The sequence below is a fragment of the Lissotriton helveticus genome, chromosome 10 (genome assembly GCF_964261635.1).
Source record: "Lissotriton helveticus chromosome 10, aLisHel1.1, whole genome shotgun sequence".
NCBI lineage: Eukaryota > Metazoa > Chordata > Amphibia > Caudata > Salamandridae > Lissotriton > Lissotriton helveticus.
In genome coordinates this window covers 929866430-929881057 of record NC_136071.1, presented here as the reverse complement: position 1 = coordinate 929881057, position 14628 = coordinate 929866430, and the positions used below count along the sequence as shown (strand labels likewise).

At 44.6% G+C, this 14628-nt stretch overlaps 1 protein-coding gene across 1 annotated transcript in view; it reads right to left on the bottom strand.

Annotated features, from left to right (window-relative positions):
• The window catches only part of CFAP69 (cilia and flagella associated protein 69), a 599649-nt gene extending 585933 nt beyond the window's left edge, over nucleotides 1-13716 (bottom strand). Inside the window, exon 1 of the mRNA XM_078663586.1 lies at nucleotides 13457-13716. Coding sequence (XP_078519712.1) covers nucleotides 13457-13576 — 120 coding nt within the window. The 5' untranslated portion in view covers nucleotides 13577-13716. The remainder of the gene's footprint in view (nucleotides 1-13456) is intronic.
• Between the last annotated feature and the right edge of the window lie 912 nt (nucleotides 13717-14628).

Sequence of the window (14628 nt, the reverse complement as noted above, 5' to 3'; positions counted from 1 at the left end):
AAATATATAAAATATATAAGAAAACAGTGTATCCTGGAAAATCCATGATGGCTATGACCACCTTTAAATGATAGCTGTACAGGTTGTAGCCATCAGCTGCCTTTACTGTGTCCTTAACAGTCATTAGTTATGTATACGGAAATGGGCTTAAGGGCAGTGGAGATGGATAGGGGAAGGCCCTGGGATAATGCGGGTGCCAATTTGTTTTCAGCCAGGTGTGCTATTGGACGATTGACAACTCCTCTGGATAGGAGATAAACTGTGATTTTAAAATGTTGTTGTTTTTCTCAAGATCTGTGTTCATGTAAAATAGATAGACTGGTATGCAGGTTTGAATGGGAACATCAGGTATGTGTGTGTGGTTACACTAACCACAACATTTATGTAGCACAGAATAGAAACAGTTTTGTGGTAAATAATTAAAATATTGATGTTAAATTGCAAGCCTTCAAACGTATGCCTGACAGTTTAGGTGTAGTTGCTTGCATGTTGTAAATAGCACACTAACATATTCTACCTTAATTATAACTTAAGACATGTGGGTTACACAGGAAATCCTTAACATACTATTTAACCCACTGCAGTATATCATTTAGAACGCATTATAGACAATGCTCTATAGCAGACAATTCAACCTTTTAAGATATTTTATGACGATTCAAGCCGGTTACTACAGATGACAAGTTACAGGCTCTCCAGCAATACCACTCGAACAACTTGCCTGCATTATACCCTAAAACTTTCTGGATATAGTGCTCTAAAACTCTAAACAGGCTTAAAATCGATTCAGTTTGTAATAAGTTGTGTAAGCAAGAAAAGGTTTACTTGTTTCCCAATTTGTGGATGCCTGTAGCAGAATCGGTTCTACAGGTGAGACAGGTGTGTCAGCCCCCCACCCACAAAGGCCCACTCAGAAAATAGAGACAAGAATGTTCAAATGGCTTTTTTTAAATACAGGAAACACTTTTGACCATTTATTTATTGTAGAGTGGGCCACGTATATGTTATATGCATGCAACATTTTGTGGAATTTAATGCAAACAGTTTTGATAAAATTGTGCTTTAAGATGATCTATTAAGAAAACCATGATAGAATATTGGTCAAAAACAGTCTTCATTCCACAAAACGTTAAATCATTGATCAAGGTTAACCAAACCATATGTGTACTTCATGTACATCACACAATACTATCAGAAATGTAATATGCTTTATTTAAATATTTTAAAAATACAACATTATTTTTTCATGGAATCGTATGTGTGTGGGGGGAGAAATGTTAAATTGTTAATAACCAACCGTTTCTATCATGGGTTTTATATCAGTGTGAAAAGTTGCAAAGCTTAATACTTCATGCTTCTGCAGCCGCACATGGCTGGGAGGAGAGTATTTAGTACACTAGCTGCAACCTATCTGTTACCACAAGCAGGATACCTCCTCTTCTACACAACTGGAGTGCTGGGTTGAACTTCTTGCAAAAGTGAGAGCAAGTGTTATTGTGTTGAATATGTACAGATAACAACATTTAAATAGCAAATATCCCATACCTCTTTGTTTTTTTAAAGTATGTTTTTTGCCTGCTGCCCCTTTCATCCTTATGGCCCATCCGGCATCTTTATGGCCCCTGGCGATCAACTATCCTGGAGCAGGACTGGACATGTAAATTTCCAGCACTGGGGATGTGAGGTTATGAGCCTAGAATTCTATCCTAAAGCATGGGCCTAGGAACCGTGGGGAACAGGGGGCCACCAGATGATTTTGCTGTAGGGGGATGTAGGAGACAACCCCCCCACCCCCATACTCCAAACCCCACCCACTCCAATTATGAAGTGGAAGCAAATTACACTGGGAGACAGAGCATGTCTTTCTGAAGCCATCCTGCAGATCGCCCCAGTCTCCATGAAATGCTGTAATCTCAAGAGCATCTGTATTGGAGGGAGTGGGGGGATTTGAAGAACTGCGTTAATTGTTTCATCTGAGTTATGGAGGTGTTGAGCTTTTCTCAATATTTGCTTGGTTTGTCACGCCTGATGAGCCGGAGATTAGGAGAAGGGAGGAGATGCTATTTAATGTTAATGTACTTCTGGTTTGGTTGACAAAACAAATGACAAAACAAATCGGTTTTAAGAAAGGCTCAACATCATAATTAGTAGAAACAAAGAGGTCTTGAAGCCCCCCACAGAGTTTGCTCCCGAGCATGCAGTGCTTCAAGGAGATTCTTGGCAAGTGCAGAATGTCTTCAGACAAACAGGTTCTGTCACTATGTTTGATCTTCAGTGTCTGAGGACATAGTGTCCATTGGGAAAAGTATTTTTGACTTGCCTATATCTTTGGCACCGTTTTATGAATCTTCAAAAAAAAATCCAAAATGAGTGTCGAGATGGATTTGTTGTGCATGGAAAGGTTAAGAGTGATCAGTCAAGCGGGAACCGAGAAAAATGGGACGTGAGTCAAAAAATGTGTGCTGCTCATAGAGATTTTAGACATGACTACAGCCCGAGCTGATTAACGGAATTACACCAAATTTGGCAGAAAGGTAGCTGTTGGTCCAGAAAGTGACCTTTTTGACAATTGGTGAATCCGTTCAGCAGTTTTGGAGATATTAAGGGAAAAACACATTTGTAGATCTAGGGACGCGGATCCTCCGAGGACCCGAAAGTCCCTGTGCTGAAATCTGATAGGCTGCCAACACTTCAACCAGGAAGTGTTAGTGTTGGCAGCCATCTTGGGACTTGGTGCCGAGTCCCCAAAAAAGTTAGAAAAAAAAGAAAAGGGGGCACGGGTAGGAATACTCTGACCCCCTAGACCAGGGCAAGAAAGCATTTTTTTGTAAACATTTTGGGCATGAAATTGCGACAGAGTCGAAGATCTGTGGCAAAAAAAAGAAACATCTTTTTTTTTTTTTTTTAAACAAGCGTGGTCTCCCATGCTTGTTTTAAAAAAATGCCCCTGGGTGGACCAGGTCCAGAGGAGCATGCAGAAACATTAAAAAAATGAAAGGAAGAGAGCCCACAGGCCCCCCTCCTAGGATTATTTTTTAGCTCAGGGGACCACCTCCTCCCAAGGGCTTTATTTAAACTTGGGAGGAGGGTTGCGTGGACCCTCCCCCCTTCACTGGGTTTGAGCCCTGGAGGCCACCACCTCCCCAGGGCATTTTGAGAATAGTGGAGGGAGGCGGAGCGGACCCACTACAGGGGCTTTAATATGCGCCGGGGATCACCACCTGCCCAGGGCCAAATAACATTCAAACTGGGAGGGGGTGCACGGCCCTCCTCCCGGGCCATATATGGCCCCATGGACCGCCACCTCCCTGGGCCGGCCTGTAAAAATTTAAGGAGGGGCGCCATGAGGCCCTCCTCCTGGAGCCTATAGTGGCCCCAGAGACCAACACCTTCCCAGGGCTTTTTGAGAATAGTGGAGGTAGGCTGTGCGGACCCCATACAGGCTCTTTAACACCTTAACCGCGGCGGCAATTCCACCGCTGTGAGGGCGTTCTAAAGAGTGGGCGGGCTGCGACGGCCGTTGGCCGTTCGCAGCACCAGGGAGGGATTGCTCCAGTCGGCCGTTGGGAGCACGGAACGGGTTAACATGCCCCGGAGAACACCACCTGCCCAGGGCTAAATAAGTAGTTACGGGGGTGCTGCGTGGACTCCCAAGGCCCTGGGACCACCACCTCCCCTGGGCCGACCTGTAAAAATAAAAAGAGGCGGACCATGTGGCCCCCTCCCTGTCCCAGGGTGCATATCCCCGGGACATAGAAATTGCTTTTACTTAGTGGGAACTGACAGCTCCCGCCAAGCGAGAGCAAACACTAACTCCACTCCCAGCAAGCAGGCACTATCAAACTGCTCCCGCTTGCTAGGAGGGGAGTTTTCATCTGTTTCCCTGCTTGCTGTCATGCGGGCAAGGAAACAGATGAAAGATTGCTCATGCACAGAGGGAGCTGCATATTTAGCAGTTCCATGCGTGCGGGGGCAATTACGGCAGCCGCAGGAGGCGGGGAGCCAGTGGGGACCATGGGGCATTCCATCAAAGCACACTGGGTGCCCTGGGTTGGGGCCCAGAGTACCCAGGCAGACGTGGCTGGGTCCCAGGGGATGGGGTCCCCAGGGGCGCAATCAGCCCAGAGAGGGGGGGCCACACAGCCCCCTCCCCTATTAAGTCTTGGCCAGGCTCCAGGGGATGGGGTCCCTGGGGCTGAAATCATCAAAGGGAGGGAGGGGGCACTCGGCCTCCCTCCCTTTGTAAAAATATAACAAGAGAGACCAGGGGTCTTGCTTGGAATTACACTCAGTATGCAAATGCCCAAAATCATCTGCAAGTTCCACTCGTTTGGCCCTGCCCCGTTTTCCCTAACAGTGTGCAATGGTCTTCCTGCGCTTCCCACATTGATGGACAGTTTATCAAAAGGCCCCCTGAGCGCATTTCCCGCTGATTTTGGTGACACTTTCTCGATGTAGAGGAATAAGAGGACATCCCACAAAACAAAAAACACTAACTTCATATAGGTAAGAGGATGTACCCCTCTTGGGTGTAGATTCACCTCTTTGCAGCTTCACCATCTTCTCTTAAAATGGATTCATGTTATAACAGATTTGTGGATGGAAACGCTGCAGGAACAATCACATTGCTGAAATTACATGCATGGAAGGTCACTGGAGACATTTCCTCCGGGTCCATTACGCTGTAGAAGTGTAGAATATGAACAAGAAATCTACACAATGAGGTAGCATTAAATAATTAATCAGTAGAAAGTGAGTAGTTGGTTAGAAATTTTCGGCAAAATTGTGGACTCTTCTTGGTTCCATTCCAGTGCTGATGCTCACTTCATAGAAATTAAACCTCAACGGGAAGAACATGCAAATAGAAACATAGCAGATGCCCGAGATGAAGCTCCTCTTCAGTAAAACATTCACAAACTTAACTTCTTGGGCTTGGCAAAGGCAGAGCAAGTGTTTCCTCTCGTAATCTACATTGACAAATTACATGAAATCCTTAATGGAGGTGAAGGCATCGATCTATTGAAGCACAATCTGATCTGAGCGACTGTGATGAGTAGTTTGTTTCTTGCTGTCTCCTGGTGAGAGAAGAGTCTAAGATCTCCCTTTTAAATACTCTAAATATGCAAATGCCTAAAATCCATAGCACCACTTACACACCCACTCACAGACCCACACAGGCACCAACACACCCACTCATAGACCAAGATAGGCACTCACACACCCACTCACCGACTTATACAGCCACTCACACACCCACTCTCAAAGATTACTGTTTACAGTTAGGAAATAAAGTTTTATCAAACGTTGAAATCCACTGAAAGAAAACAACATTTGCGGGAATATTATAGTTAAGAAATAGATTTGAAAAATATCTTAGAAATTTAATGCAAAAACCAAAGGTTACAGGGAGGTTATAGTTCGGCTCAGATTTCACTCGTACAAAACCATCAAAAATCAGCAGTTCTAGTTACCTGAGCTAACTTTACCTTATGCTCCTGCAATGCACTACTCATGAGCTTGTATATTACATCACTCATGACATGGTCAGTGACATCACTGATAACATCACCCTCAGAACAATTCACACCCACTCACACACCCACAACCTCTCATACACCCACTCACGCACCCATACAACCACTCACACACCTACCCACTTACTCATCCACAGAGCGACTCGTACACAGCCACTCACTTACCCATATACCACCTCAAACAGCCACCCACTCACCTATACTGTCACTCACAGAGCCACTCACCCATACAGCCACTCACACACTCAGTCACTCACCAATACAGTTACTAACACAACTACTTACATACCCACTCATGCATCCATGCAAGCACTCACACGTCTACCCACTCACCCAAACAGCCACTCAACAGTCACTCTCCAATACAGCCATCCCCACTCATTGAACCAAACACCCACTCAAACAGCCACTCACTCACCCATACCGCCACTCACACACTCACTCACCCACTCACCCATACAGCCACTTATACACCCACTCACTCAACAATGCAGCTACTCTCACAGCCCATACAGCTACTCATACACCCACTTATTCACCCATACAGCCACTCACACAGCCACTCGCCCAGCCATACAGCCACTCACACAGCCACTCACTCACCAATGCAGCTACTCACACAGCCCATACAGCCACTCACCCACCCATACAGCCACTTACTCACACAGCCACTGACAAACCCACTCACACTTACGGATATACACAGTCACACAGCCACTCACATAATATATTTTGAAATAGTATCACTCATTAGTAGCACACAAGGTATTCTAATAAATTTAACTTTTGAAGTACCTTAGTATATATTATAACACTCAAAAGCATTTACGAAACACTCACAATCACTGGATTATGTAATCAGTGATGTCATTTAAGATGTCATCAGTGATGAAAATGACCATGTCATGAGTGATGTAATATGTGAGGTCATAAGCTGTACATTGTGGCAGCATAAGTTATAGTTAGCTCAGGTAACAATAACTGCAACATTTCTATGGTTTTGTATGAGTGAAATCTGAACCTAACTATAACTGTAGTGAGGAGGCAGGAGACGTTTAGAAGTAAGGTGAGTTTATTCCGAATAAAGAAGTCAACGGCGCACTGCGACCGCTCGTAAAGGATCCCAACAGTGAATGATACAACTGTTTGGAATACCTCGGACAACCGCTCACAGAATACCCGTGGCAGTACAATCGAATAGAACCTCATATATAAACAAGACACGAGGGAGTCTCGAGCACGACATACACATTCCATTGGGAATCACCAGAGCGTCCTGCAGGTGCTTGAAAAGTTGGTAAATTGTCAAAAACATTCTTGTGCAGCCAAACCCAAGCTACCATATAAGAGTACATATTTCCGCTGCGGGCTACAACCTCCAGCATCGATAGCCACGATGGGATTTTCAAACTGTATTATCCAATGAGACAGTTTAATGAAGTGTTTTCCAAGACGAGTGAAAAAAGACGGTGGTTGTGTGATTTGTTGTGAGGAAGTCATTATCTTGGGCTCTTAGGTTAAAAATAGAAGTAAAAATTTTTATTAATTAAAGGTGTGAAAGAAGAGGATAGTGACAAATAAAATAGTGACCAAACCAACATTGCTGGGGAACGTTTTTAAATCGAATTGTTGTGAGAACGTACGAGATAAACGCTGTAAATACCTTCAAATTTAAGATTGCAGTTTCTGGTGAAGCATTTAAAATAAAGTAAAGGAAGCGTTTGTGTAGCGGTAAGCCAATGCTCAAGGAAGTGCTCCACGGTGGATAATCCGAACCAAAATGGTGGCACGTACAATGTGCGTGATGACGTCGAAGCGGGTCAGCCAAAGCAATGCGTACTGAATGTGCGCGAGAATGAGCATGTGCGCAAGCGCGCGTCAGGGGAGGAATGCCGTAAGAGGCAACTCCGAAACTCAGCGCACCACACTCTTGCAAGCATTGCACACCCTCACCAGGAGTGAAGCGTGGATGAATTAGCTTAGACCAGGGCCGGACTGACCGTTGCGGGCACCAGGCAATCCCCTGGTGCGCCGCAAGGGTTACAGGGCCGTTAGCAAAATCGGCCCTATAACAAAATGAGCCGAAAACCGGCCCCGGCAAAGAGCTTGGTCGCACCCCCAACCTCCCCCCCCTACCCCCAGCCCGTCGAGCACTTTGCCAGGGCCGGTTTTGGTACCCAGTCCGACCCTCATGGGCGTAGGAAGCGTGGGGGACGCGGGGGATATATCCCCCCAGATTTTGGAGTGGGGGGACACGGGAGACAAGGGTGGTGGGGCAAGGGGACAAAAGAATTTCCCCTCTCCCTTCTGTCATTCGCTGGGCCATTAGCGTGCAAAAGCGCTACCTAATGGCCCTGTACTTGACCTGCCTGGAGTCAAAGAGGCCACCCACCCTCTGCCCTTTGTTATGCTACAGGAAGGCTCAGCGTTCTGGGAAGGGCAGAGAAGGAAAAAAAACTCTGTCTCTTTTCCTTCATAACCCGGGTGAAGGCAAGGACAGTGTCAACTTCTCCTATCCTGCCTCTGGCAGCTGTCCTCCCCCCATCTCTCTCTTTATTCCTCCATCTCTTTCTGTCTCTGTCTTGCTCCTCCTTAAGTTCTGATTTCAAGAGCTCGTACATACTCTCTCTTGCCTCTCCTTTTGAAATACCGCAATAAAGTAATACAGAGTGGTCAGCAGACAGGCCAGATTGTTATTTACAGCCACACACATTAGCGCCACTTTACAGAGTTTGCCAGTGAAAGCGCTACTTTCTTTGAACAACATTGTTTTCCCAGGGTGGGGAACCATTTTTTTTTTTTTGCAGAGTTTTATTTAGCGCGAACTAGACCCGAACCGAATCAGGTATCAGAGCGCTTTACATAGCACCAGTTACGTTACATGAGGACACACTATATTCTTTCTTAGCCCATGTTTCTTGCAAACATATAACATCACAGTTAATTAATTTTTGCCAGTTTGGGTTATCTAATTTGGCCTTAAGGCCAGCTATGTTCCAAAATATAATGGACCATTTTTCTCCAGGCCCTCCATTTAAACCTGAGTTATAACACACCGCACTTTCTTTAGGGAATTCAGCGGGCCCCCCCCACCCGCATTTCCCTTCCTCACAGTGGTTACATTGGGCTTTTTAGAAGATCCAGGATCAATAGAGGACCTGCTAGATTCTACTCTCCCATGGTCAAAATTATTACTAATATGGCCTCCACTTGGAGTTTCTTCCATTATCAATACACCATCCAGATTTTCAAGATGGAGCATCCCTGGTACAAGAGTATCATTTTCTACTAAATCATTACAATTAGACAAGTACTCACAGGTGAGTCCCTCATAAGGAGTAGATGGGGTAAGTCATTCATTTGCATCTAAGCCAGAGAGGGGTTCAAATAAATTGTGTAGTGGGATGTTCCTAAAGGGACTGAAATACCTGGTTGATGGATGGAGTGGAAATGTTTAATATGATCATTTTCAAATGTTTTAATTATTTTAGCTTATAAAATGTGTACTGCGGCTCTGTGTCCGGGGCTGTGGTCTTTTTTAAACCAAACTGCTTACATTTTGAAAGGATATAAACAATGGACATTGAAACAGACCCCTTCCTGGTCCTGTAGCCATGTCCTGAATTTTTTATGCAAAATCACTTACTGATTTCTGAATAATGAGTTTTAAACTGTTAAGGTAACCATGTTGCTCCTGAATACATTTCACATGATTTGCTTATTCTTGAATTCCCTTATGAGTGTTTGCTTTTTCTAGGGTGTTGTTCATTTTTCTCAGGCAGCATTTTACTGTTGTCTAGTGCATAATTTTAATTTAGTCGCAGCACAATTGAGTTGCAGCTGAAGGCAGTGCACGTTTCTCTCAGTGGGGCAGTATGGTGTTCAGTGTGGGAGAGGATGTGGCACTCTGGCCAGAGCTGCTGAATTTGGAACTGGAGCACTATTTTCAGCCTTCATGACCAGTCCACCAGACCACACTCCTGACAGAGCTCATTCCGATGCTACACCTTAGAAGGCCCGATAGACCTTGGAAGCCCTCATGTCTTAGCACCCGCAGGTGGACCCTAAGGGTGGCAAGTGTGAGTTAACCGTGAAGGCCTGTCCACCACCTCCAGTCTTGCGAGCAGGCATACGAAGAAGCACACCCTAGATTGACAGTGACACTGAGGTCACAAGATCCTTGAGGCCAGTCCACCGTACCCATTGGTACCTCCATTGGCCTTTTTCAGCAGTAGTGGTGCAACTTACCAGGGGTTGGCAATGTAGGATTTTTTATGCACACCAAACTTAGGGGGTGATTATAATGGAGGTGGGACCGTCACGTCACGTCACCCCGTCAGTGGTCCCACCGCTATCGGTGACTGCATTACCACCAACCATATTACAATGGCGGGTGGTTCCCTGGCGGTCGGAAAGACCAACCGCCACGCACTCGACTGGCTCCTTGAGCCCGCCAGTGCGGCGGAGGGGCTTGTGGTTCCTACAATGTTGGTGGTGCCTATCAGGCACTACAGTAGGGATTACGATACCCCTTACCCGCCAGCCTATTCATGGCGGTTCACCCGCCATGGAAAAATTGGCGGAAAGGGATGCTGGCCCCTTTCCCCCTAGCCCCCAGACATGGGACCTGGGGGGCATCTAAGAAGCCCCACTACATATCACTGCACCATGTGGCAGGCACCGCATTGTGCCTGCCACGTAGTGCAGTGATATATGTAACATGTCAGTTTTTACATTGCGGCAGATGATGCAGCCAGCAGCCCCTGCTGCAATGTAAAAAGATAGGCACTGCGCACGCCATAGTGGCGGTCGCATTGTAATGCCTATCGTGGGGCCGCCACCTTGGAGGCCAGCAGTCCCATTCCCCGATTCGATAGCGGACGGACTGAAGTCCACCTGCCATCGTAATCAGCCCCTAAGTTTGCAAACTTCATGGTCTCTGCTTCATGCACAAACACTTGCAGCCTGCTTTTGGACCACTGGAGTTAAGCAGCAATAGAGGCCAAAATTATGTTGCAGTGTTGACTAAATGATGCAGCAATAAAAAGGCTGCAGCGTAATGTAGTGTATTTTATGATACTTTATTATTTTGACATACTTATACATACTAACAGCCTCTGCAAAGCTTTTGCCTCATTAGTATCTGTGTAACATACAAATGTAGCAGTGAGAAAGGTGACCAGTCAACCTTTGTAAAGGGCACTACACTTCACAGCGACATAAATCACATTTATTTCAGTAATTTTTGATCCGTTTGAGCTACAAAAATTTTTGGGTCAAATCGTTAGATTATGCAGCAGATGATGTATTATGTGGCAAATATGATACAGCCATAGTTAAGTGGAAAATATTTTTCCACTTAACTTAATTTTGCCCCATCATTGTAGTTGATCAATTTATAAGTTCCCCAAACCCAAAAGTCGAGTTTGGGCAAAATTTGCATTTTAAAAGCAGTCCTACAACACAGGGCTACTTTTAAACTGACCTCAGGCTTCAGCAGTGCACAAATGCAAATGCAGAAAGGGCTGCTGGCCTCCAAACTGCCATGCCCTATTATATTCTAGGGACTTAAAGGTAGTTCTAATCCCCCTGCCCTATTATGTACTAGGGCCTTATAGGAGAGGTCATGCCAATCATAGGGGTACCCTAACCCATAGTGCACCCTAGTGTATGTAGGTGTTTTCACAGTATCTTTAAGTGTCACTTTCGATATAGCACTGGCCCTGTGCCTGTTCAGGCAGAGGCCAGGGTCAGTCAGAGTTAGGTACCCCCAGTACCAGTCAGCAAAATATTGGGGAGTGCCCAGGGCACAGGATGGCTTTGCAACACTAAAGAAGCACAAACTCAGAATTTAAAACATAACACCATGGTTGGGGGGGTTCTCTTTAATAATCAGAATTGATTTATATCCTAATGAACCCATTTTCCAACATTAGGATAAGGAAAGACTGGGGGAAAATCATAACGCTCTAATCTATACCTTGAAGTTTTCAGGCAGCTCTTTGATGACGTTTAATAGCTCACTGTTCAATGTTAGGATTTTAACTTATAAACTACAAATATCAAAAGAATCTCTCAGACAAAAGCAGTAACTCACTGACCTATTTACATGATATGCATTTTGTGATCTGCGTGGTACACATTCTTTGCGGCAGGCATGTTACCCCACTGTGGCTACCTTACCAAGAGTCAAAACTACCACTAGACAAACCTCCGATCTCTCTCAATAAAGAACATTAATCACCAAAGTTATCTTCACATTTGTATTGTTGCCTGAAAATTGCTGGAGACCAGGAATGCAGGAGCAGGTACTTTTCAAACCATAAGGCACTTGCAAACATTACGCCCCCAACCTAAGTCAGCGACCTTTGTTTACTTAGTGCATGAAGATGTAAGATTCATATACTTTTTTTAACCCCTTAAGTGCTGCGCACGTTCACCGGCCGACGGCACCACTACCTCCGTAGTGCTGCCGTCGGCCGTTGAACGTTCGAACTGCACCTGCGCAATGGAACGTCCAGCACTGGAGCTGGACGTTCCATAGCAGCTATGAGGTTAAACATTTGGTCTGATTACTATATGAATGTAAATAACAATAAAGCATACATGCAAACTGTGACAACATGCATGCTTTTCTCAATATTTCACTTCGAAAGTATGCGATTGTATTTGTTTAATGGGCGGTGATTTGTATAGGGTCACTGGAAAGTCCACAAGGTTGTCCCTGTCCCCCCAGAATTTTAGTGTCTCCTACGCCCCTTCCGACCCTGGCTTAGACAAGTAATCACAGGAGTTCCAGCTGCATGTCGATGGAAGAAATTCGAAAATGAAAAAAACTGCCGAAATTTTAGAAGAATTTCGTTGGTGGGCTTCTTAGAGGTAGGTCCGCTTGTCTCCAAAATGAAGTGAGGAGGCAGGAGACGATTAGAAGCAAGGTGAGTTTATTCCGAATAAAGAAGCCTGCAGCGCACTGCGCCCGCTCGTAGAGGATCCCAACAGCGAATGATATAACTGCTTGGAATACTTCGGATGACCGCTCACAGAACACCCGTGGCAGTTCAATTGAATACAACCTCATGCATACACAAGACACGAGGGAGTCTCGAGCATGACAGCATGTGCACGCTCACAAGTACATATTACAATAACGTTCCTGTAACCTTTGGTTTTTGCAGTGAATTTCTAAGGTTTTTTTTAATTCTATTTACAAACTATAGCGTTCCTGTAACCTTTGTTTTTTTAGTGAATTAAAAATATATATATAGTGTCAGTTTAATTTAGGTGTGAAAAGCGTATTTATTGAACTCCACAGACCAATACAAATTGAATAACTGATTACAAAGAATTGACCTTTGGTGGTAAATGTTAGAGAGACGAATGTAACACTACAGCCTCTGAATTCCAATCATTAATATAAATCCCGCCCTGCTTACTTGATCAAATTGTGTGATCCACAGCACATTTGCTTTACTTCACTATATATAATTGGCGATAACCATCCAGTTTAAAAGTCAATTGAAGTAAGTCAGTACATGATAATAGGTCTTCCAAAATCTCATATATGTATTGTGCATGTTTAATATACAGCAATGCAATTATATGTACTTAATTTACCCACTGAGAAATGTTAAAATATATCTTTCCATTTTAAAATCTTCACATATTTGTATTACATGCGCTGCCTGATGTACATCTTTTGATGGCCCGCTCGCAATTTGGTCTAGAGTCAGGCAAACCCCAGCTCAGTTATCCCCTGGGCTTCTTCCATGTTCCCTCCATAAATGTAGTGACTCCTATGCCCTTATCTTAAAGTATTGAATTTTCAAACTGCAACGAAGACCATCATAAGCTAACGTTCAAATCCATAACCACTGGCAAACTCCGTGTGCCCTGAGACGGACGTCCCAAGTGCTAGCCCTTACCTCTCTTCCGTCCTGGTCGCTCACCACCTGCCGCATCACGGGAACAGGTTTTCTGGGGCTCAGGGAGTGGAGCGGTTTCCCTCGTTGAGGCGGAGCCACCTCTGCTCGTGCCGCAGACATCCCTCTCTTGGAAATCGGTCAATCATCTGCCGGTAAAGTACCTCCGGGACGAAGACAGCGGATTCTTGCTTCAACCAGCAGCCCCCGGCTCAATACTCCCGGACAGCCTCTCCAGCTCAGAGCTCCAGTACCAAGCTACAGCGTCTCCATGGAGACATGAAGCAATAGAAACAGAAGACGGAAAAGTCCAGCATTCTCCTAGCAGAGACGGCCATGGATATAGAAAGGGGACATGAACTGCACAAGCTCTATGAGCCTGCCCGCGGCCAGTGACCCCTGCTAATAATGTATCGATTGGTGGGGCTACTATCGAGTTTATCTTTATACCTAAGAAAGGTAACTCAAATTGAGGCATCTTGATTAGAGCAAAAAATTATATTTTATCATCTCCTAAATAGCAGTGTCGGAGCAAAGTTTGCTTGAGCGGTTCTTTGATGCGTGCCTTGCAAATTAAGTATCGTTGTTGACTATACACGCAATTCTGGAAATAGGAAGATTTACTCTGCAAAATTCACGCTGATTTATGCGGGTTTCACCAAAAGGCGTGTAAGGAACGGTTTATTTTTTACAAATTTTAACCCTCATTAAAACATGGAACTTAGTAAAAAGTGATTGCATTGTGTTTATTACATTGTTCTCAGGCGCTGCTTTTTGGGTTTCGCTTGCAAAATCTTGTATAATTCAATGAGTAAAAAAAATCTTAAAATGGGCATTACTTAACATTTGTTGGCTTGCTTGTCACTCATTCTGTTGCTTTCAGTAGGTTATTAATGAGAGCAATTTCCTGTCTTGCTTCGTCTTCTCTTGCATGTCTGTGTTTGCTGTGGAGCATGGACCAACTAAATGTTCCGTTTAAACTCTCTATCTGCTGGTACTCTTTGTTTAAACCACCTTCCCTACAGCAAAACTGGAGTATCGCGTCACACCATTCTAAACTCCTTTATGACCCTTTTGGGATTTTCCCTGTTGTCAATCTCTTATTGTAGTAATTTTCTGTCATTATGCATTTTTATGTTATGTTATGTTAATTTATGTTATGTTAATTTATTTCT